Source organism: Centruroides sculpturatus, unplaced genomic scaffold (genome assembly GCF_000671375.1).
Source record: "Centruroides sculpturatus isolate CEXI.00-Female unplaced genomic scaffold, Cexi_2.0 scaffold309, whole genome shotgun sequence".
In the NCBI taxonomy this organism is placed as follows: Eukaryota; Metazoa; Arthropoda; class Arachnida; order Scorpiones; family Buthidae; genus Centruroides; species Centruroides sculpturatus.
In genome coordinates this window covers 26,952-49,981 of record NW_019384521.1, presented here as the reverse complement: position 1 = coordinate 49,981, position 23,030 = coordinate 26,952, and the positions used below count along the sequence as shown (strand labels likewise).

The window sequence follows — 23,030 nt, the reverse complement described above, 5'->3', positions numbered from 1 at the left end:
TAATTAATTTTCATTATAGACAGCTTTATAAAAGTATAAAAGCTCTCATAAAGTATTTTTCTGAGGTCTGTCTTATCAGGTAAATTACTGTACACAGTGTATTCATTAATTTTCATTTTCATGTAGTGGCTCTATGCCTTCATAAAGGACGTACTTTTCCTTTGTTTAAGGGTATTTGGGCAGTTTATTCTCTGTTATATTCTGTACAAGTAAATACTGTACAAGTACAGTACAGTATTTTCTGAGGAAATACTCGTACTTATTTTTTTTAACCCCATTCCCGATAACTCGGCATTTTCACAAACTCGGCCACCCTTCGGTCCACATTAGGTCGAGTTTTCGAGGTTCTACTGTATTATCTTTGTGGTGGTGGTGGTGGTGGTGGTGGTGGTGGTAGTGGAATGTATCCTATAAAACATATTTACCAATAATTAGTGCTATGTCAGACCAAAGTCAAGGCGTGACAATACAGAAAACAAATGTTTTACATACAGTTTATGTATGTGTATGTGTTTACGAAAACATTAGCTATTAAATTTTTTACTTACTATTTAATTTCTACTAAAAAAAAAAAAAAAGGTTTTGAGTGTCTTAGTAACAGCAACTTTATTGATTAATTTTGAGATAAATGTAAAATTATAACAACAAAATTAAAAATTTTTATTTTCTGTATAAATTTTAAAATATTTCATAATTTACCCAAGCTGGAAAAAAACATCTTCATCAACAAATCCAAAGTTATCATGTAACTTGGTGACAGTGCCAGTAAACACCCTCTGTTTCGGAGTTATCTGTTGTTGAGGTTGTTGCTGCTGTTGTTGTTGCTGCTGCTGTTGCTGTTGTACTGCTGCTTGTTGCTGAACATGAGCTTGAACTTGAGCTTGAGCCTGGACTTGAGCTTGTGCTTGAGCTTGAGCTTGTGCTTGAGCTTGCACTTGGGCAGCTTGAAACTGAGCTGTCTGACCAAGAAGTCTGGGTGTAGGATAACTTACGGTAGCAACTTGAGTTGTGGCTAAAGTTGTTGGTAGAGCTATTCCTGGTTGAGGTAACCTAGCCAAATCAACGACTACCCCACTCTATATATATATATGTAAAAATAATTTAATTAAAAATTTAGAAGTTTCAACTTTTTAGTTAATTTTATAAATTATAGTTCTTTTTAATATATCTTTATCACCTATATATTTATTCATGACATACTGATACCTGCTGAAGCATAAAACAATAATATGAAAAGTAACTGTTAAAAAAATTACTACTAAATCAGTACTGTTAAATTTGTAATATTACAAAGAGAATTTAATACTTACAGGCGTAGCAGATGCAAGAGAAGCTGGCAAAGCAATTCCAGGCTAAAAATAAATGTTTATCATAAATATCTAGATACATATTCTAAAAATAAAATAGATTATTATAAACATATGGTAAAGTTTTTGTCCAATAATTTATTTCTTCAGGTGTACAATAACAACACTGTATCTCTTTATAAGAGATATAGAATACAAGATTTTGTGTCAACTTACAACTTGTGCTGTGATTGTATTTTAAATATAATCATGTTGTAATTGTACATATGAAGGAGAAAAAAGACCATTATAAAGATTAAATATACCTGAGATAAAACAGCTCCTTGTTGTAAAGCACTCTTCAGAACAAAATAGCATTTTAGTTTTATGTAACTTTCATAAATTCCTTTCTTTAAATGAAAAATTTTATATACCTGAGTCAAACTTATAGCAGCTAAACTTGTTCCATAAGTACTTGCTGGTGGAGGTTGCTGAGGTGCTTGTTGTGTTTGGGCTGCAACTACTGCAGCAGCAGCTGCTAATCCTGGAGTTGGTACTGCAGCAGCAGCTAATGTTGGAGCTGCAGAAGCAGGAGTATGTGCTGGTTGAGCAGCAAGAATTGATGTTCCTAGTGCAGGAGTAACTGCAGAAGGTGGTCCTTGAGCTAATCCTGCAGCAGTAGCTGTAACTAAAAAGAAATATATACAGTATATTTAACTAAATAATATATAAGATGAATATGCAGTATTATTGCCTTGCATGCTAATAAGTGTATTTAAAAATTTCTTACAAAAACTTCTTAATAAAATGCATTGTAACAAATTCAAGATAGAAGCTACAAAGTGCACCATATTATGTTCTTATTTTTCAGAAAGCTGATAGACCCTATCACTTAGCATTTGGATGATGGGCAATAATACACTGATCAGTTATTTTTTGTATGACTGTACCTCAAACAAGAAATTCTTGTCTGTTCTCTCTATCTCAGAGACATCACATAAGTCATCTGAAAAACTGTAGCTTTTCATGGTCAATGGATTAGTTATTAAAACACATAAGCAGCTATTAACCTCAGACCTTAGCCTGCAAAGACTGGCAATTCATTATTGCCGATCTCATCCCATAATTGGAGTGGCTGTGCTACAACACTTTGGATTACTAGTCAACATCTGAACAATTAATTGATTGACTCACTCATGAACCTTAGTACTAAAAGCATGGCAACAATAACTGCTTCAGCAGGTTAGAGATGTCAGTGTATATCACCAATTGCTCAGGGAGTTGCACAACTGACAGAGGTAGTCTTATCACCAGTCCCAATAAAGCACAGTATAATACACCATATAGACACAAGAGGCCCAGCAAATTCTGCTTGACCTTGGCACCTAACATCAGACAAGCTGACGGTGGTTAAAAGAAATCAACAATTTCAGAGTTATATCACTGATGTTCTCAGCAAGCAACATGTTCCTTTAACATTCTCTAAATACATCCCCTTGTTCTTTATCTATTTTAGAATGTTTGTCACTACATTAAACATGCAGGTCAATTCCTATTTAGAGTCAAGAAAATAAGACGGGACACATTTTAAATGTAAACACTTTGTAAAATTATGTCTTAAGATATGGAAAACTTTTTGCATCAATACAAATAACATGTTTCTGTAAAACACTATGGAAGTTGATAAGGCAATTTAAAAAAGTTAATAGCTTAAAAGTATTTATTATTTGTGTATTTTAATCCTTGTTGTTTACACATCTATGAAAAACTCACAATTATTATTTTATTATTATAACTTCATTCAAAATTGTAACTTTCTTCAAATGATTTTAATGAAATATACTATTTTTAGTATATTTTTTATGTTAATTTTCTTTTTTACTAATCTTTTCTCATCCCACTCCTCCCAATTTGATCATACCATCAAAACATTCACCTTAATNATGAGCTTTCTATTAATGAAATATTGCCAAAAAATAGCCAGCAAATAATGCTGGATGATCTAAAGTAATTATTATTATAATTAATAACTTTTATGTTAATTTTCTTTTTTACTAATCTTTTCTCATCCCACTCCTCCCAATTTGATCATACCATCAAAACATTCACCTTAATTCTAAAAATCCATTGTTTGATATTATACAATTGATGCTAAGTTAACATATTTTATTTTGAATTAAATGTCATACAAAGAGTAAAAGATGAGATAAAAAAAGCATTAATTACTTGTTTTGTTTCCAACCATGCTTATAACATGGAAAAAAGCTTGTATTTCGCTAAACTGTTAGTGGATTTTGATCTCATGTCAGCAATATCCAATAGCATGTAATCACACAGTTGGCCATTCTCTCTCTACATACAGACTATTTAGGTCAGACAGTATGCCACTTTCTAGCCATTGTAAACTTTCATTGTTAATTGTCTCAAGCTGCCTAGACCCAGTCAGAGCTTCATGATTTTCTGAGAGGTACAACTAAAAATGACAGGAGCAAAATAATCTGGACAAATAGAGGCTTATACTGCTTTTGTTTAGTGTAAACATGATCTGGCAAAGCAACAAATCTAATTTATCTATTCTCAACTTTTATTTTGGCAGTCATGATAGATGTTGACATAGCCATAGAGGCAGCTATATAGCAATGTAACCACAGGTTGGAGACCTTGCACCTGTTTCTCTAAGTTGTCATCAGAACAGAAGTACAGTCAAACCTTGGTTTTGATCTTAATTCCTTCCTAAAAGTTGTTCAAAAACCAAAACAAATTTTCCCATAAGAAACAATGTAAAATGGATTAATCTGTTTCCGATACCAAACAAAAACCTTTTTAGCTGTATTTTATGCATAAAAATGCCTATAAAAGCAATATAATATTTAATATTATATTATCTATATCTATTCTATATATATAGATATTGAATAGAAACTTTATTGATTAATTTTGAGATAAATGTAAAATTATAACAACAAAATTAAAAATTTTTATTTTCTGTATAAATTTTAAAATATTTCATAATTTACCCAAGCTGGAAAAAAACATCTTCANAAACATATATATATATATATATTTTAAAAGAAAAATGTTGCATCACCTGCCAACCAAAACCAAGAGTTTACAAAGAAATGCTATAAATAGAGACTTGACTCTTCCTGGATGAAATAACCAAATCAATCAAGATGAACAGCAAATACGTTATCCACACTTTATGAAATGTTTCATTTGTTTTGATTTCAATTTTAATTAATTAATTTTATTTTTAATTTCAGTTTCATGTAAAGGCCAGTTTTATTTATTATTTTTAGCTTTAATTAACTGACTACCTAGTATAAATAAATTTTTATTTAATTAGCTTAAGCATATTTAAACACGAAGTCTCGAATGTCATTTATATTATGTCAATGTCAATTAACACTGTTTTTATTAATTAATCTGTTTTAAATTGAACTTCAAATTTCCAAACCTACTGATAAACAGAAATACAGTAAAGCGTCGATTTTCCGAATCAATTGGGGACTGGGGTTGTTCATATAACTGATATTTCGGATAACCGATTTATGTACGAAAAAATAGTTTAATGTATTAAATGTTGAAATTTTTCTCCGTTGCGTGTCACTTCACGTTGAATTTTCGTCGATGTTAAGCCTAACAAAGACTATTGTATCGTTAAAAATTATTTTTTTATTTTGTACAAACAAAATAAATATATTGAAAAATATAAAAACAATAAAAAATTATACTTCAGATGTTAACTTAGTATCAAAAACGTAAAATATTTGAGTAGCCCAAGACATAGCCAAAGATTGAAGCGCCACAGCACTGGCAAAAATTTAAATTTGCCAACTGGAATTCTTTCAGATGATTGACTTTCAGAAAATTGACGCTCTACTGTACTGATCTTTCCCACATATGCATTGTAATGTAATTTAAATAGCAATGTCATTAATGATTCATATCGTGATGCAAGGCATTCTCAATGACACTAACTTCCAAATCGGTAATCCTGTTGATAATTGGTCAGGCCATTGACTTTCTGTAAGATAGGAAATATAGGAAGTTGACCATCTGTGGCAGGGCTCTGCTGTTTGGTAACCAGGGCAAAAATAAGTTCAAAATTTTGTTCATAAACTGAATTGTTTGAAAAGCAAGGTGTTCAAAACCTGAGGTTTGACTATAGTACTGTACAGTGCATATGATTGAGCTCCTAACAATATATAAGGCTATCAAAAATTTTTTAACACCTCTTAGAAGAGAGACTGTCTTTCAGCAAAAAGGAAACAACTTATTGATTGCCAGTTTGATTACAGTTTACATAAATGAAGACCAACACCCAAAACCAGCACAAATTAACTCAAAATAGTAATTTTACTAATGTTTTCATCTGTTTGTAACAGACATCTTTACGTAAAATATATAGAATGAAGAACTAAATGGATAAATTAAAATCAAATACAAATTCAGTTTACATTAGATCAGCTTGCAACATATATCCAGCATATCAAGAGGGCTGAGAATATTGTTGCAGATGTAACAATATTCTCAACCCTCTTGATGTGCTGGATATTCTGGAGTAGCAAACATAAATACTTCCAACATCCTGTTGGCTTCAAGCAAATGGTACAGACCCAACTCATCAATGAGTACCTGAATAAATGGTTATCAGGCAAAAACAGCATGTCACTAGAAATGAAGCCATTTTCAGTAGAAGCCTCTAATGTCTGATGTGTCTATGTGCAAGTATGCCAACTAATTCCTACTGTTTCACCACCACTTTTTTGACACTCTGCACAGGCTTTTTCATTCAGGTAGTAGGGTCTTGGTCAAACTTGTGCAAAAATGGCATATCTGGCCATTTCTGAAGATATATGTCTCAAGCTCACACTTGTATTCTCTATCGACTAGCAAAAGTTTCTAGACAAACCAGAAGTCAATTTGGTACCTTTGTACCATCATACAACAGATTTTCACATGTACAGTACATATTGATTTGGTTAAATCCTTGCCACCATCCAAAGGATTCTGCTACTGTTTAACATGTGTAGGCCATTTTTTCAAATAGCCAGAAGCATTTCCCAACAGTGAGATGGCAACAAGTTCCATGACCCAAGAAGTCTAACTGGATGAATCACCATCAAGAATAATAGCTGATCAGGATACCTAATTCAAGTCTTCTCTATTCCAATTCCTCTTGAAGTATTTTGGTAAATTAGCAAATAAAACCTGACATCATCACATCATCCTGCATAAAACACACAAATGAAATAACTCCATTGTGTGCTGAAAGCAGCAATTAAAACCCATACCACCAACAAATGGACAATTGTCTTTCCAATAGTACTTTTGGGATTTTGTGCAACATGGAAAGAGTGTGATAAAGGCTATGGTCACAGAAATGGTTGATGAATTAGTGAGTTCCTTAGAGAAGCAGTTGCTAATCTATCTGACTCAAACAACTTTGTAGATACCTGAGATAGGCTATGCAAGCCTTGCAGGTAGTGCAGGTACTGACACACTTTCAAAAAGCAGTCTTTGTAAGGCCAGAGCCTTACAAACTGCACATACATATTTATCTGTACAGATACCATGCACAAAGATTTCCAGCCATCATACAAAGGATGCTATCCAGTCATCCACAGAACAGACTGTTTTTAAAATTTAGGTTTAAACAGCATATCTCCTCAACGAGGAACCAAACAAGGAAGACATGATCCCAACAAAGTATCATCATTACTATCACACAATGTCATGTTACAATTGACACCAATAAATCCCACTTTTACATGGTCTAGCCCAGGGGTGGCCAACAGTTTTTGCCCCCGGGCCGAATTGGAAAGAAAACTTTTTTCACGGACCGAACCACATGCTGCCCTAGGAAGATTTTGAGGTGGTGCGATATCTCATTGTGGTGTCACCCCGTAGAGACTAAATTGTACATTTTTCACATTATCATGCTTTATCAACATTCTATGCTGTACTTACAAGATTTGTAATGGAGAGTTAACTCTAAATGGCAGTGAGTTGTTGACTTTTTTTTAGGCATCAGAATTTTTCATCAAGCTATTCGGACTTGAGTAGCTGATGTTGAAAGATTAATCGCGGGCCACATAAATTCATTAGATGGGCCGTATGTTGGCCATGCCTGGTCTAGCCAATAAGCCTGCTTTAATCTGCATTATTTATGACATCTTATACATATTTTTCTCTTCTCTAATTGTCCTGTGCTCATTGCCACTAGTGGGAAGTGGTGTAGTGGTAATTCTAACTTACCATCACAGATAGCATTATGGCAAAAAACAAAAGCAATCCCAGAGTGGCAGTTCAAATAGGGAAGACAGAAATCTGTACTAAGTATTGGATGTGTATAGAGTTCTTCCACTTATGTGACTCATACAATACAAAACAATTTGAAACCACATTAGAACTAATAAACAAGTTAAATGTAGAGTATTCTTCTCAATATCCACAAATAGGTACTAAAAACATAATTTATTGTAGCAGGAATTAGAGTACGACTGATTTAATTACTTTTGAAAGAAATAAAAAAATACGGTACTTTTTGGTTAACGTGACACCAGCTGATATGTATGGCAATGGATAAGATTCAAGCTCTGAATGAGGAGTTTCATACCACACCCAGAATTGTTGACTGTTTGTGAGATATTAGTCTCCAAAGGTCAGTTTTTAACACACATCATTCTACCGTCTTTCCTGCATGCTTTGCATGTTAAAACTATATAACCTCAAGTACTACATGAACAGTCAAATGGGCTACTCAAAGCTGGCACAGTCGGGTGGGCTAAATTGTTAAATGCGGTAGTCTTCTGGCATCCCATTAACTGAAAAGTACCAAAAATATCTAATATTCTAGTTTATTCATTTCTATGTTATTATAAGTAATGTTTATTTTTTCAAGAAATTAATTAATTTTGCTTTAGAGAGAAATTAGTTTAAAAATGTTTTGAAACAATTATTTTAATAATTACCTGTACCCCTGGCCCAAGGAGGATTCTTCCCAGTGCTAACAAATTGAGACATTTCATATAATTCTAAAAGAAAAATATTAAAACAATTAATAATCATTAATGATATAAATAAAATAATTGTAATAATATTTGTATTTATTTTTTAAATTAAATTAATAATTGATTTTTTCACCCTCAAATACAGTATTATATCTATTATTCAGACTTGGACAAAAATTTGCACTTAGCTTAAAACTTAACTATAAATTCAATAACAAGTGCTTTTTAAGTTTTACTTTACATAAAAGATATCCTGAGTGTGAGCCGCAGATTTTTATGGGCCTCTTAAAAATTCAAATTTTCTGTTAATTGTAAATATCCTCAGAAAAAACCCGAAGAATTTGAACTAGATCGGATGTCACCGATTGTAATAACAATTAGCTGGGAAAGTTTACACTTAGATGTGAAGAATGCACCGTCATCGTCAACAAAAGTCAATCACGTGTGAGTTTTCCCACGCGAATGATATAAAAGCTCGAATCTCCGGAAGCTCGAGGCGATCTCTCGGAAGTTATACTTGTAACTGTGCGTTTTGTCTCCATACACTGGATCGACAGGACATATGACAGAACTTTCCATTAAGGAACATATTCATCGAACGCGTGATAGTTATATCTGCATTGAGGTATTTGTACTGTTCTATTTCTGTTGTATTTGTGAACTCTCTCTCTCGACTAGCCATTAAAGCTATTAGTGCGTCCTTTTAGGGTATCATGAACTTACGTTAGCCACATTACTCTTAGTTGTATTTAACCGCATTTAACCTCTATCTTGTTATCGCCTTGTGTATTTACTATTTAGTTATATAATAAATGCTTTGTTATATTGTTAAACCTGTCTCCTGTCTATCTGAGGAAACTTGTCGACTTACTGACGCACTCCCCACTCGAATTGCCCTCCTAGCCATCCAACAACACCGAGATTGGGTTTTACCATTCTATGCAGATTAAGTGGTCATTTGGGGATTAACCAGTGACCCACTGCTAATCTCAGTATTCAACTTCACATTTCAACTGAATAATGAGAAACAATTTTTCCAATGTCTTCATGCTTGTCTTCACTTATTGTCTCAGTAAATGAAACATATTTGAACAAACATGTTAAAATTTAATTAATAACTTTAACATTTTTGATTTAAAACAATCATCAGAAATTTAAGAAGTTTTAAAACATCTTATTTAAACAAAATTTAAAATGATTTATTCATTAAAATGTTCCATAAATGAGATACTCTAAATAAAAGAATTTCCCTACTTGATACAGTACATCTTTTGGCAATGTCATGGATTCAAGTATCTGAGAAAACAACTGAAAATTGTTTTATACACCTACTAAAGTTGTCTGTTGAAGAGATCATAAATAGCACTCCAAATGATGTCAAAAAAGTTTAAAAACTGATTAGCAATTGACAAAGAAATTTCAGTATCTGCTATGTCAGAACTATGTTAAATTGTTATTGAAGACTAGATAATTATCTGGTAAAAGTGAAGAAAGTCAACATAAAGATAGTCCAGATTCTTCAAAAAAATGCTTAGATGCAAGAAGCTCTGTGAGTACTTAGTTGTAGCAGTACACTAGTCACTACATCAGTACAGTGTCAAGTTTCAAACATTATGAGTATGAGCTTTCTATTAATGAAATATTGCCAAAAAATAGCCAGCAAATAATGCTGGATGATCTAAAGTAATTATTATTATAATTAATAACTTTTATGTTAATTATTAAATTTATTTTTAAACATTTTTATTGTTTTAACATATTTTTATATTGTGTGATACAGTAAAACTAGAATTTACACTAATTATAATATAATTACTTTCACTGCATAATATTATCATAATTATTGTTATTAGTATAAAATAGTCTCAAAATGATTATAATAAATAACACCTACTATAAATATCAAGTAATCATAATAAATTACCCTATTCAATGTTGTCTAGAAACATATTTAGCATTCCAAATACAACCAAATTTGGTATGCTAACATTTTACGACATGCAAAAGACATTTCCATAAAAAAATTTGTACCAAAACTCACTAGTTTATTGCTTATAGTACCAAATGTGTCAAATATTTTCTTTGTACAAGACACTCATGCTATACAGACTACAATTCAGGAACACTGATCAATGTGGTCCCTATTCTAAAGGTATAAAATCTGAAAATAATGACCAACTATAAGTGTTACTCTGACTCTTCTCACATACAATGTGATACTTTTGAGATTGCAAAATTTGCAATTTGCCTTCAATAAACCAAACTTTTTACATGTCCCCACAAACAAAAATCAGATGAATTAAAATCCAGAGAATGAGGTGACCAGGTAGTAGGAAACACAACTAAACACTGTTGTCAGTAAAATATTGTCACAAACTATTATACAGTACATAGTATCCAATATACAGTCACTCCACCTCACATGAAAATGGTCAGTTCACTTAAAAATGTTGTTGCACTTGGAATATAAGTGTTGAGAATCTCTCAATATCTTTAGTCATTATAGAGCGTATCACTGACCCACTGTGATTAGCTTCTTCAAAAAATAGTAGTCCAAGGATACATGTAGGTGTAAAATCACATCAGACACACATATGTATATGTTACTGTGAATGACCGATATCTAGTGAATGTCAGCATTCACACAGTCGTTTCGTGTATGTACGAAATATTTGCTAAATATTATTATTTCTCTCTTACACCGGCAAATGTCGACATTCAGCATGCACTGATGGTGAATGTTGAATAAAAGTATTTTTATTACATTAAGACAAAAATGCAACTTTTTAATATGTCAAAATAGGAGAAAGCTTAAGTAACAGCACATGTAAATAAACTGTTGAACCTAAAACAAACAGTACATTCTAAATCATTAAAGAAAATAATACAATAATAAATTTACACATAAATTGTGTGATTAACATTTTACAATCTTATTTATTACAACAACTTAAACTGTTATGGCACTTTGAATTGACAAGAGTCCCTTGCTTTTACAACTGCATTTATTTGTGGAACATTTCTTTTTGCAATGACAGCATGTATAGCCTCGCCCTCCACTTTTCGAATTAGCTGCAGCTGCTTCTCTCAGTGATATTTCTTTAGAAGAAATCTCATCTATGGAAAGTAACTTTTCTTTACAAATTACAAATTCATTACGAGTATAAAGCTGCTTGACGGTACCATTTTTGTTTGTTAATTTATAAAAGTCGGAGTCTTCTATTCCAACAACAACCGCCAACACATTTCAGGCATCTGCATGGCCACGGTCGATATCAGGGACTTGTATTTGTACGGTATTACCAATTTGAACAGAAGGAAACGGCAAAGAATTTGGCGACAGACTGTTGCCTCTCTGTCGACATCAGCTTCTCAGGTGTCGTTTCAACCTCCACCAAAGCTTATCTGTGCTTGTTGACATACACCAGCGATTGTTCGAACATACAATAATATAACCAAATATTCGGTCGTTCACCAACATATTTTGTATGTGTCGACATTCACTGGAGAATATCAACATTCTCTAATTTCGGTCTTTCACAGTAACATATATAAATATAACCTAAAATAATGTTTGCTTCAATAAAGTAGTATATTCAAATACTACAGAATACATATTTTAATTTTTGAACAATATAGACTAACTTTATTTTTTTCTTTTTTATGTTCAAATTTTATGATAATGAAAACTAATTATTTTTAACAAGCTTAAAATGATTTTGTATACAATATACATTATTTCATCAAACTTTTTCATTATTAAACTTACCAGCAATCTACAGGGCAAGTCAAGTCACTTAACACCCAAAATCAAATTGAGTTGGATAGGCATGATAGAAACCATGTTATATATACGGACAACTACGAGGGTAAACTGAAAAGTAATGCACACATGCTTGTAGAGCATGAATAAAATGATTTTCAGAAGCGTGGCATAAGGAAGTAACATTCCCCCCTCTATGTGTATGTGAGGTTTGAGGTTGTTGCATTCATTCAGTATATTTTGAGAAGCGGAAATATGGAGACGTGTTCTAGTGCTATGTCAACGCAAGTTAAACAGTGTGCTGTTATCGAATTTTTAACTGCTGAGAAAGTGACTCCTACTGAGATTCATTGTTGTTTAAAGGCTGTTTATGGTGACAATGCTGTTGATAGGTCTACTGTAAATCGATGGATAATAAAATTTCGTGGTTGCGAGCTTGGAAAAGCCTTAATTATTGATGAAACATGCAGCGGATGTCCGATCACTGCCACAGACGATTACCATTGCCCCTCGTTGCAATGTTTAATTCTTCTCAGTACATACAGACTCTAAAACACCTCCAGCGTTGAGTTTGTCATGTTAGAGGCAGCCTGGTGCCAATAATCTTGCAACATGACAACGCTCGTCCACATACCTCACGTGCAACTGGAGAGGCTCTGTGAAACCTGAAGTTCCACACTCTCCTTATGCCTTGTGATTTTTATTTTTTTCTCTATTCAAGAGAGACCTCAAGGGTGATCATTACACCTCAAACGATGAGGCGAAGGCAGCTGTCAAGTCCTTGATTGGAGAAAAGTCAGAAGAATTTTTCAGTGACGGAATGAAAAAACTTCTTACGCATTGGGAGAAATGTGTTAGCCTTAACAGTGACTACGTTGAAAAATATATATATGATTTTGAAGCTTAAAAATTGTACTTTAATGTACTTTTTGCCCAATCTTGCTATTTGTTTTTGTTCGTGTTCTACAAGCATGTGTGCATTACTTTTCAGCCTACCCATGTATCTTTGTAAGTGCCATCTAGATAGCTGTCTTCTTGAATTCAGCTCAAAATGTTTAATGCAAGAATAACAAACCTAGATCATCTTGAAGTCTGGGGAAGAGTTCATGTAACATTGCAAATGATTTGAATCAATATTCCCATAGAGAATTTCTGCTGTATGTGACAATTGCTGCAAAAGTTCTAAGACTAATCAGTCAAAAACCATAATCAGAAATTAAATAAATGAAAGAAAAAGAAATTCATGTTTAGAACTCTGTTGTCAAGTAGCTTCATATTTTTATCATCCATAAGACACAATGCTAATAACTTTTCAGGAGTCAATTAACTATTTGATAAAATGTTCTTTTTTTTTTGACTATTTTGTCTTATCATCAGATCCAATTATCATCATCACATTAAAATTTCCAAACTGAGTATCAGTCTGTTTAACCAATGTTACATTTCATCACTAATATATTCAAATAATACTGTTTGTCATTTGTACCACTTTTTCATGAACCCCTCAATAGTAAATATCTTTTAAAATATTTTTCTCCGATATATAAAAGCGCACATTGTAATTTTAGTTTTTTAAACTGGAATATAATAAAAAAATAACTGAGACCAAGTACCAAAGGTGCAAGTTGGCTTAAATACATTAAATACTTTTTCCTAAATATCCTTTATTGAAATGGGAATGTATTTTATATGGCAGAATTGGCAAACCTATGGCACACGTACCCAAAGTGGCACATTGAAGAAATCATCCGGCATGTGACATATTATACAATTTCAGTATATCATCTTTTTCAATCAGGTTCTTTACAGTTACTCTAATTACAGCATATTATTTTTTTTTATTTAAATTTAGTTTTTTAAAACTCTTTTTATCCTGTGGGTACTAAGAGGGCTTTTTTATTTAGCAAGCCTACAATGGGACAGCTGGGTGGTGAAGAATAGATCAACACCTGAAAATTTTCTGGGGTTTTGATCATGGGTCCACAAAAGCGATAAGCTACCACTCTGACCGCATGGCCATTCAGCCAAATTTAAATATAGTTACTCAAAGTCTAAAACTTCTGCACGCATAAACATTTTTAAAGAAAAGTATGCTTAATATGCTTACTATGTGGCAAGCAGACTCAAAAAGGTTCGCCATCTGTTATATGGCATAAAATACCAGTTACTCATTCAATACTGTGTATAACTTTTTTATTCATTAATAATAAATTAATATTAAAGTTGAATGCATTATCTCTATATTTTGACTATTTATAATAACAATAACAGTAATAATAACACAGACTAGTTTTTTATAGAAAATAAACTTTTAATTAATAAACTAAAATTCTAAAATTTTTGAAATTCAGAAAATCCTCATTATTAAAGCATCTCAAAGCATTATTTAATTTAAAATTTACAAGTTCAGAATAAACACTAAAATAGTGTAAAAGTATCTTCATAGTTCATTCTTTTTAATATCTCAAGATAAAATAATCTGATCAGGACTATGACAGAGTATCTCTTCATAAGTGTCTGTATTCATATACAATCAAAAAAAAAATGCTTCAAAAATCATTGGACTTTTAGACTATGTGATGGGGCTTTATAAAGAAGTCTGTCAAAACAGTAGTACCAGACAAGAGTTGAAAAATGCAGTGATAGAAGTATTTCCTCTTCTTATACCAGATTACCTCCATAAAACATTTTGGCAAACTTGACACTATACCAGACTCAACCATGACTGTGATGGAACACATAAGGTAACATATTGTTCTGATGTTTCTTCTCTACAAGAACATGAAGATTGGATAACTAAAATGGAGAAGACGTATTTGGCATGAGAATCATCCTATTGATCACGAAAATTGGATGAAGCAACTTCCTAAACACATTACAATTATTGTTATTTATTTTATTACACAAAAATTATTTTCAAGATTTGCTCTTGGATATGGCCCAATATTTTTCAGTATCACTTTTGACATTTTTATATACACAATTTCCACTAATTGGAACTTTTCTCTAATCCAAACATCCTCATACAATAATCAGTTTGCTTCAGTAAAATTATTGTTTTCAGAAAATGTTATTTATATTTCTACAGATATAAGTTACAAACTGATTTCATCTAAAACTTAGTTCTCTCTAAAGTCAATTTATCCCATTAATATTGTGAAGATAACCGGGGGTGTAAAGAGTTTAGTATCGCTCTTTATAGCTTAATCAGCAATCAAGTCCTTAGGACTTGCCCACAGGGTCATAGGATGGTGTTAAATTAAAAGTTAAAGAAAGTACGGAGACAAGGCAATTGTATAACTGTCGTCTCCAGTCAGGCTCCCGACACCAGCCTAAAATTTAGCATTAGGCACACTGTTAAGTAATGTAAATACTCTTCAGATGGGAGGGGCTATGCATATGTGGTAAGACTTCAGCATGGAATCAAGTTCACAGAGGAGACCATTAGTAAATAATGAAAATTTAATGAAAACTAACAAATAAAATACAATATATATATATAGAGAAAATATTAAACCCTAACTTACTCATATGAGAGAGAGAGTTTACATATATTTAAATGTACTATCTTGACTATTGGTCAAAACTTAGTCTTCTTTTCGTTGGCACTAAGCATTGATATGTGGGATGACAGCAGTGAAAGTTTGGGCAGAGAATGAGAATCTTGGAGGGAACTTATATGCACACAGGTTAAAAGATTTCGTGATGAGGGACTTCAGTTTTGGGAATAGGGAAAACTTTAGGAGAACTCCTCGATTGGAGAAAGTTGTCCGTTTTATCCCCTGAATCCCGACCAATAGCAGATCTCGATTTCAGACCACTAATGGGATGTGCTGGGGAACTGTCGAGGGTTGGACAGCCAGATGGTAATCGAATTTGAGAGATAAGGATTATGAGAAGGGAAGTTAATTTCTCTTTTTGTCATAAAAGTAACAAGGCATTTCCTTTAGCGAAAACAACATGCAAAAAAAATGGAAGAAATTTACTTCTCACACTAATTTATTAACAATTTTTAAAGAAAAATATTACTTTCTCATGTAGTAAAAATTATATCGTTTTCTCCATCGAAAAAAAAGAAGGAAATGACATAGGGTCTCTGCTTTAGGAGAGATTCTCAAACAAAAAACTACACAAATTTAGATCAATGTATTTAATTCTCTAATTTAAATAACTTAATTATATAATTCCCGTTTTGATTCACACAATATTACAAAATTGTTCATTAATTCCAACAGATAAAGAACATGAACTTTTCAGTATATTCTTTCAGAAAATAATAAATTTCAGAAATATTTTTATAATTTATTTTTCTGTAGCTCAGACATTCACAAATTATATACAATTTCATAGATAATATAAATTAAATTCTAAATTTCGGCACAGCTTTATAATGATATAGGCATTTACTTATTATTCATTCTATTAAAAAATTATTATTATTATTTTATAAACTCTAAATTTATATTTCTTATATCTTTCAATATTTTAGAAATTAGTTTGCATATCCTGAACCAGCTTTAAAATAATCAAAACTAGAAACACTAAATTTAAGATGAATATTACCAATTTCTGAATTTAATATCCAGTTTACAACCAAAATACATTAGTATGAAAACATTTGAGTATAAACAAATGTCTCAGCAGCCAAAGGTGTTTAGTGATGAATTATCTGATTTACTTTTGCTTTAACATTTATTTTCTTAAGAGCCCCAACTGACCCATTTCTATTGGCTATTAATAGCACTTTAAAACTGGTAATTAAAACACTACTGTTTGCACTAAAAAAAAAACAAAAAACAAATTACGATGTATCATCATTGGGTAATAAGTTATATATAAATGCAATAACTGTTAACTTCTTGAACACAAAAAACTTTTCTAAATACGACACATATTTTTCCAAATAATGCAGATATTTATATTTAAAGATTAGGAAACAGAATGGATGAATGTTTTATTGGAAGGAAAGATAGAAGGCAAAAGGGAATGTGAAAGACCCAGAGTGGGATATCTTGACGAGTTATTACAGAGAAGGCATTACCAACAGAAAAACAGCTAGCTAAGCGAATAGAGAAGCTATAAGACAGTACATATCCATGATTGGTTGAGGAGAGAGAGGAAACAGAACTATACTATTAACCTATATTCTATAATTTAATTCCATACATAATGTATATAATTTTTAACTAATGTTAATTACATAGATAACCTGTAACAGCATGTAGCATGAAGAACCTCTGGTAAAATGCTCCACAATAAAATTTTTGCAGCTACCTTAATAGAAAAAAATAAAAAAATAACAAAATGAAGTATTATTATTATTAACCAGGAGATGATGTGCAATATTTCAAAGAAGCTTGGAAATATGCCAAATTCACCTAAGATAAATATTTAAGTAGATATTTGCAAGTTTTATGATGAAAATAAATTAGAATAGAAATTCTATTTGTATTTATATATTAAGAATGCGGTGAAAATCCGGATAAGGACAACCTCTGCTCACGTTGCAATGACGTAACAATGAGCGATTAAAAGTTTGCGTGTGAAACGGATCTGCGACACGTCGCGAAACATTTATAAAATGATTAAATTTATTTCAAATTTCGGCGTTTTCATCCTACTACCGCGCCGCCATACTTTCCGCCTTTAATGCGATTTTAATAAAAATGATAATTACCTTAATAAGATCTGATAACTTTTTATTGATTTTTAGGGTTAGAGAAATAGTTACTTGGATTTAATTATTTCGATTAAACAAGCATTGATGCGTATTTCTTTACTTACCAATGTCGTCTTTGTTTACGAAATATATTTTAAACGACAGAAAAATTCAGTAAACTCGAAATAATCGTATATTTATATATAACAAAGAACGACATATTTCCATCTTCCATCAAAACATATTCAACGCCACCTGGATTTCGGAAACAATGATCGAGAAACGCCACCTAGCCTCTTCGGACGTAATTTTCGATACTAACGCCACCTGGATATTTTTAAATTGTTGATTTTTTTAATATCCTGAACTTAAAAAATTATTTGTTTTTAACTTCCTCCTTAAGTAAAATGTCTGACAATCTGATTTTAATAAATTTTTTAATCTTAATAGTGAAAAATGCAGTTTCTGTGAGTTAAAAATTACATCGTCTACTGAGCATTTCAATATGTTTATTCAATCATTAATTTAAAGCATATTACATATGTTTGAGTCATTTTCAGATAAAATAATAATATAACGAAGTACAAAAAAATATGGAAAAATTTTATAAATGCTCGAATATTTTTAACAAAGTGTATAAACAATTTTTAAAAATTATGCAGATTCATTTTTAATTAATAAATATATACACGACGAGAATTCATGATAAATATTCGACTTCAATTTCATCAGCTAAATCATCTAGATAAATTATTCTATTTCGAAGATTTTCTACCAAAATTTTAATCAGATCATCCGATTTTTTCTTTCTATTTTGCGATTTCCATATTTGGAGTATTTCCATTGCAGCTTTTTCGTCTTCATTTTGAAATTTCTTCTTAATATTTGAAATTTCGCTTTCTTTTATCTTGAGACAAACGGCTAAATGTCTCCAATTCATTCCAACTTCTCTGCTTACTTCAGAAATTGCTCTGTCTAGTTCTGTAAACAAGAAAGAAAAAAAATTATTAAAGATATGTACTTACAGTATTTCAAAACAATAATCAATCATTTTACTTTTTATTTGCCTGTTTTTGTTTATATTACTTTTTAATCTTACAAAATTTATTTTATCCGCAAGTCAAAACATATTGGTAGGGTTACCTTAATAGCTGAAGGCAAAATATAGATAGATTAGGATTAAAAGTACTCAGACAGCGAGCTAAAATAAAGGGAATTTATTCATATTTTTCAATCTAGTAAATGAAGTCATATATAATATATTTATGTTTCAATTTACACTTTTCTTTGGGGTACAGAATGCAATTTTAAATACAAAAAAAACTATTTTACCACTTAGAAAGTACAAGTATTCCTTGATTAACGTGATCAGTCAATCCCTCAATCCTATCATGTATATCAAAATCACATTAATCAAAATATGGTATCTATGTTAAGTAAAGACAATTAGTAAAGCCATGTAAATTAAAACTTCTGCCACATATATGGGGTGTCCATAAAGTCCATAAATATATAATTTTATTTCTGTTTTTGAGGAGAGACTGGAAAACAATCTTAGAACCTACTGTGCTACTTTACTTAATGGAATAAATAAATGTTTAATAAATTTTATAAATGTACCAATTAATCATTTGCTAATTGTTAATTATACTAATCAGCTCTTCCACTGATTAACCATCAAGTGATAATTAATTCTTCAACAAGCAATTACTTATTGTGACATTGTCACAATGCTGGACTGTAATTTTTAATCATATTTTTAATTTATTTAACTTAAAATATATACTCTCCACCTCAAATTAGTAGTGGCTTGCCCATGTACGGTACATTATGCTTTTCCTTTAACAATAGTCATACCCGTAATCTATCTAATACCTTTCAGATGAAAATTTTTGAACTGAAATATGACTTTTGGTTTGCATTGGAAGTTCACATATTGGGGCTTCCTGCCCAAGGTTTCCATATCTGGTCTTGTCTTTCATCTATCTAACTTCACTCTCAAGATTAAGGAAAGACAGACAGTAGACAAATGACAGCGGGAATTTATAGGTCTACGATTTTTTCAAATTGCATCCCAACAATCAAAGTAATCGATAAACAATCAGTCCATTGGAAAAACACTATTACTTTTAAAATTTATTACTATTAAATTAACATTAAAAAATGATGATGTTTAAAGAAACAATAACTTTATGAATAAGGATAATTCAGAATAATCTTGGTAACATATCCAGTTATGTTAGCAACTTCTAGCTTTTTATATCTATTTTTAAATTGAAAATGTTCTAGTTTGTTACTAATAAATTTTTAGAAATATACATTGTTCAATGAATGAGTTTCAATCTCATTTACAGCCAATTATCATATCTGGCCAATTAATTTTTAGCACTATTTGTCTACATTTGAAAGAAATTTTATGTTTTTAAACAAGTAGATTATAATTGCATTGCTAATTAATAGTTTTGTTAACTACATTGCACTTGAAAGAATGTCTGATTTTAGAAGTAACTGAGACATAAGTCAATTCATTTATCAATAATTAATAAAAAACAGTAACCACAAGAAATAATAGTCATTGCATCTAATTGCTCAGAATGATGACATTCATCATGATATCATCACTATAAAACTACCAAGAAAGTATATAATCCATATTAAAACAGATGTTAAACTACTGAAAAAAAACTATAAAAATTAAATTTTTTAAGATATTTTAAAAATACTGACAACAATTAGTTAATGATCAATTGTATAATTAGACAATTATATCCCAATTAATCAGCTAACTTGATAATCATACCATCCTTACTCAATTTCTAATATAAATATCTAAGATTTTAAATTAATAATTGGACAGTTAATAAGTATATTTTTACTAATAATGATGCCAAAAATTTATATACTGTATAATGCAAAGAAATGCTTTCTTAAAAGTCAAGTGTTTCATTAAGTATGGTTCATGTAAGATTAAATAATATTTAAAAGAATTTTATAATAATAATTCCATAAATATTAATAATAATGTCAAAATTAAAGTCAAATGATTGCTGAATTATTTTGGGCTATATTACTATTCTTATTATTACTTAAATGTTAAGTTACCGAGTTTTATTTATTTATATACTTTTTAACTCTTTCCACCCTGTGGGCACTAAGAAGGTCTCTTATAGCAAGTCCATTATGGGTTTGGCCAGATCCACAATGGTGTGGCCAAGTGGTGACGGATGGGCCAACACATCCGGTCAGTCCACCTCTCGAAAAATTCCTGGGGATTTTCAACCAGATCTTCAATCCTAGGTCCTCCAGAGAGGCAGGCTACCACCTTGACTGCTTGGCCATCCAGCCATCTAAAAGTTACAGAGTTATAGTAACTGAGTATGTAATATCTACATAAGTGACCAAGTATGGTTATGTTTAAATTAATAGGTTCTGGAGAACAAATCAAATAAAGGTCCAGATAGCATAACTGGCAATGCAACCCCACAGTACGCAGGAATTGTGGGTTCAAGTCTCACTGTGGGTCTATTCTTTTCTTCCAAATCTTTCTAAATTAATTATTAAAATATTAATTTAATTACAATTATTAAATTTAGCAAGAGATAGTGCCTAACACCTGCCTGTAGTGTCAAATTACTTAGCATTTAATTATTAATAGTAACTTTAATATAGCCCAATACAATCTGGCAATTGTTTAACTTTAATCAAATAATCAGGTTTATGGATGTTTTTATTCCTAAAGAAAAGTGTATAGTTTTCGATTCTATCAAGAGAGACAAAAACTTTCATCTAAACCATTTTTAATAAAATGTATCCATTGATAGTTAGAGACAACTGAAGCTTTGAGTTGATTCAAATTGTTGTCCAAATGTAACTAATGGCAATGCAATAATTACACTATTTTGTTAATTTTATTAATTGTTCAAATTGTTAACTATTCATTTCTAAACATTTGTTTATTTTTTACAAACTAATGTTCTAGTTAGGGTGCCTGATGTTGATAGGGGACGTGCAGCTCCAAGAAATGTTTTAACTGTTGTTATGAGCATTAATCCATCAGGTCTATNTTGGTTTTTTTTTTTTTTTTTTAAAAAATTTTTATAAAAGTTATTGCCTGTTCAGAGACAAACTGCAAAAAATTTCATGCTTTACCTTTTGCTTCATTTTACTTTCCCAGCTGTCATTTATATAACAATGGAAAGTATCAAAATTGTGTCAAATCTGACCCTTCAGGTTTTTAGCAAATTGACATTTTGAAACCCTCTAAACCTAAAAAAGTAAAAAACTTCTCTCTATGTGTTTTGTTTTGTTTAATATCTCAGGATGGGGTAAAGATTAAGAAATACTTTTTGGCATGGTAACTTGTATATATGGGACATTGATGCTATTAAATTTTGCTAGTTAGAGTTTGAGGGAATGGGGAGATAGAGATGGATCATGTGTCATAATTCAAATGGTGTCAGACTTAATGAAAATTTAAATCATTATTGGCATTTACAGTATTTTTAAAAACTCATCTCTATCCTCAAATTAAGCATTTTGCCTTTTATTATAATTAATACAAAAGCTATTTTTAAAATAAAATCTCATAACAAATGATACAACACACAATTTTAAACTTTGCTAATGTGTTTTATAAACAAACCTTTTTTTTACCAAGAAAACTATTCAATTTGTTGCTGGATACTTTTTAAAGGAAAATGAATCAATGATTTGATATCAATGACACTAATAATCAAGTTATATTGCATGATTATTGATATATAAGTCTGCCAATTATCATCTTAATAATAACACAAATGATAAGATGTCATATGAATGATATCTACCAATATCCAAAGGTAGCATTTAATTTTATATTAAATGCTACCTTCAGGTATTTATGACAAAATTAATCTAAAAAATATGCTAAAGTATAACTGGTGCAGATTAATAACTTTTGGATAAAAACCTACATTTTTGACTAATTATATAGCATTTTCCAAGTTTGATATAGAAATTTTAAATAATCAAACAATAAAGAATTAAATAAATTTGGCATAGAAAAGAGAACATAGCAAATATTAAATAAAATTGAACAAAGTATAAAATTAGAAACAAGTCCCAATAGTACATATATTAAAATTTCTATCCAATATATGTATACTAGTAGTTTGGGACGCCCCCTAGTGGGTGTTCTTTACAAATTTCCATGAGACGTAGTTCTTTTGACTTTTTTGTTCCTATCAATATGCTCTACAGCTCTGTTAAAATCCGAATGGTAANGTGTATGTACGAAATATTTGCTAAATATTATTATTTCTCTCTTA

The 23,030-nt window shown here is 30.9% G+C and overlaps 1 protein-coding gene and 1 long non-coding RNA gene across 4 annotated transcripts in view; both read right to left on the bottom strand.

Moving 5' to 3' along the window:
- LOC111622744 (cell division cycle and apoptosis regulator protein 1-like) overlaps positions 1 to 17,984 on the bottom strand; it is a 60,759-nt gene extending 42,775 nt beyond the window's left edge. The window contains exons 1-6 of one of the 3 annotated variants that reach the window (XM_023365161.1): positions 17,850 to 17,984; positions 8,264 to 8,326; positions 1,721 to 1,974; positions 1,613 to 1,645; positions 1,311 to 1,352; positions 700 to 1,076 (exon numbers count right to left, since the gene is read on the bottom strand). In XM_023365161.1, coding sequence (XP_023220929.1) covers positions 700 to 1,076; positions 1,311 to 1,352; positions 1,613 to 1,645; positions 1,721 to 1,974; positions 8,264 to 8,315 — 758 coding nt within the window. In that variant the 5' untranslated portion in view covers positions 8,316 to 8,326; positions 17,850 to 17,984. Of the gene's footprint in view, positions 1 to 699; positions 1,077 to 1,310; positions 1,353 to 1,612; positions 1,646 to 1,720; positions 1,975 to 4,303; positions 4,322 to 8,263; positions 8,327 to 17,849 lie in introns of those variants that run through there. The other 2 variants (XM_023365163.1, XM_023365164.1) reach the window with 2 other exon arrangements.
- A 232-nt stretch (positions 17,985 to 18,216) lies between these two features.
- LOC111622735 lies at positions 18,217 to 22,636 on the bottom strand. Its single transcript, XR_002756326.1, has 2 exons — positions 22,367 to 22,636; positions 18,217 to 18,705 (listed from the first exon to the last, which is right to left on the bottom strand). It is a non-coding gene; the product is annotated as an uncharacterized LOC111622735 (long non-coding RNA).
- Between the last annotated feature and the right edge of the window lie 394 nt (positions 22,637 to 23,030).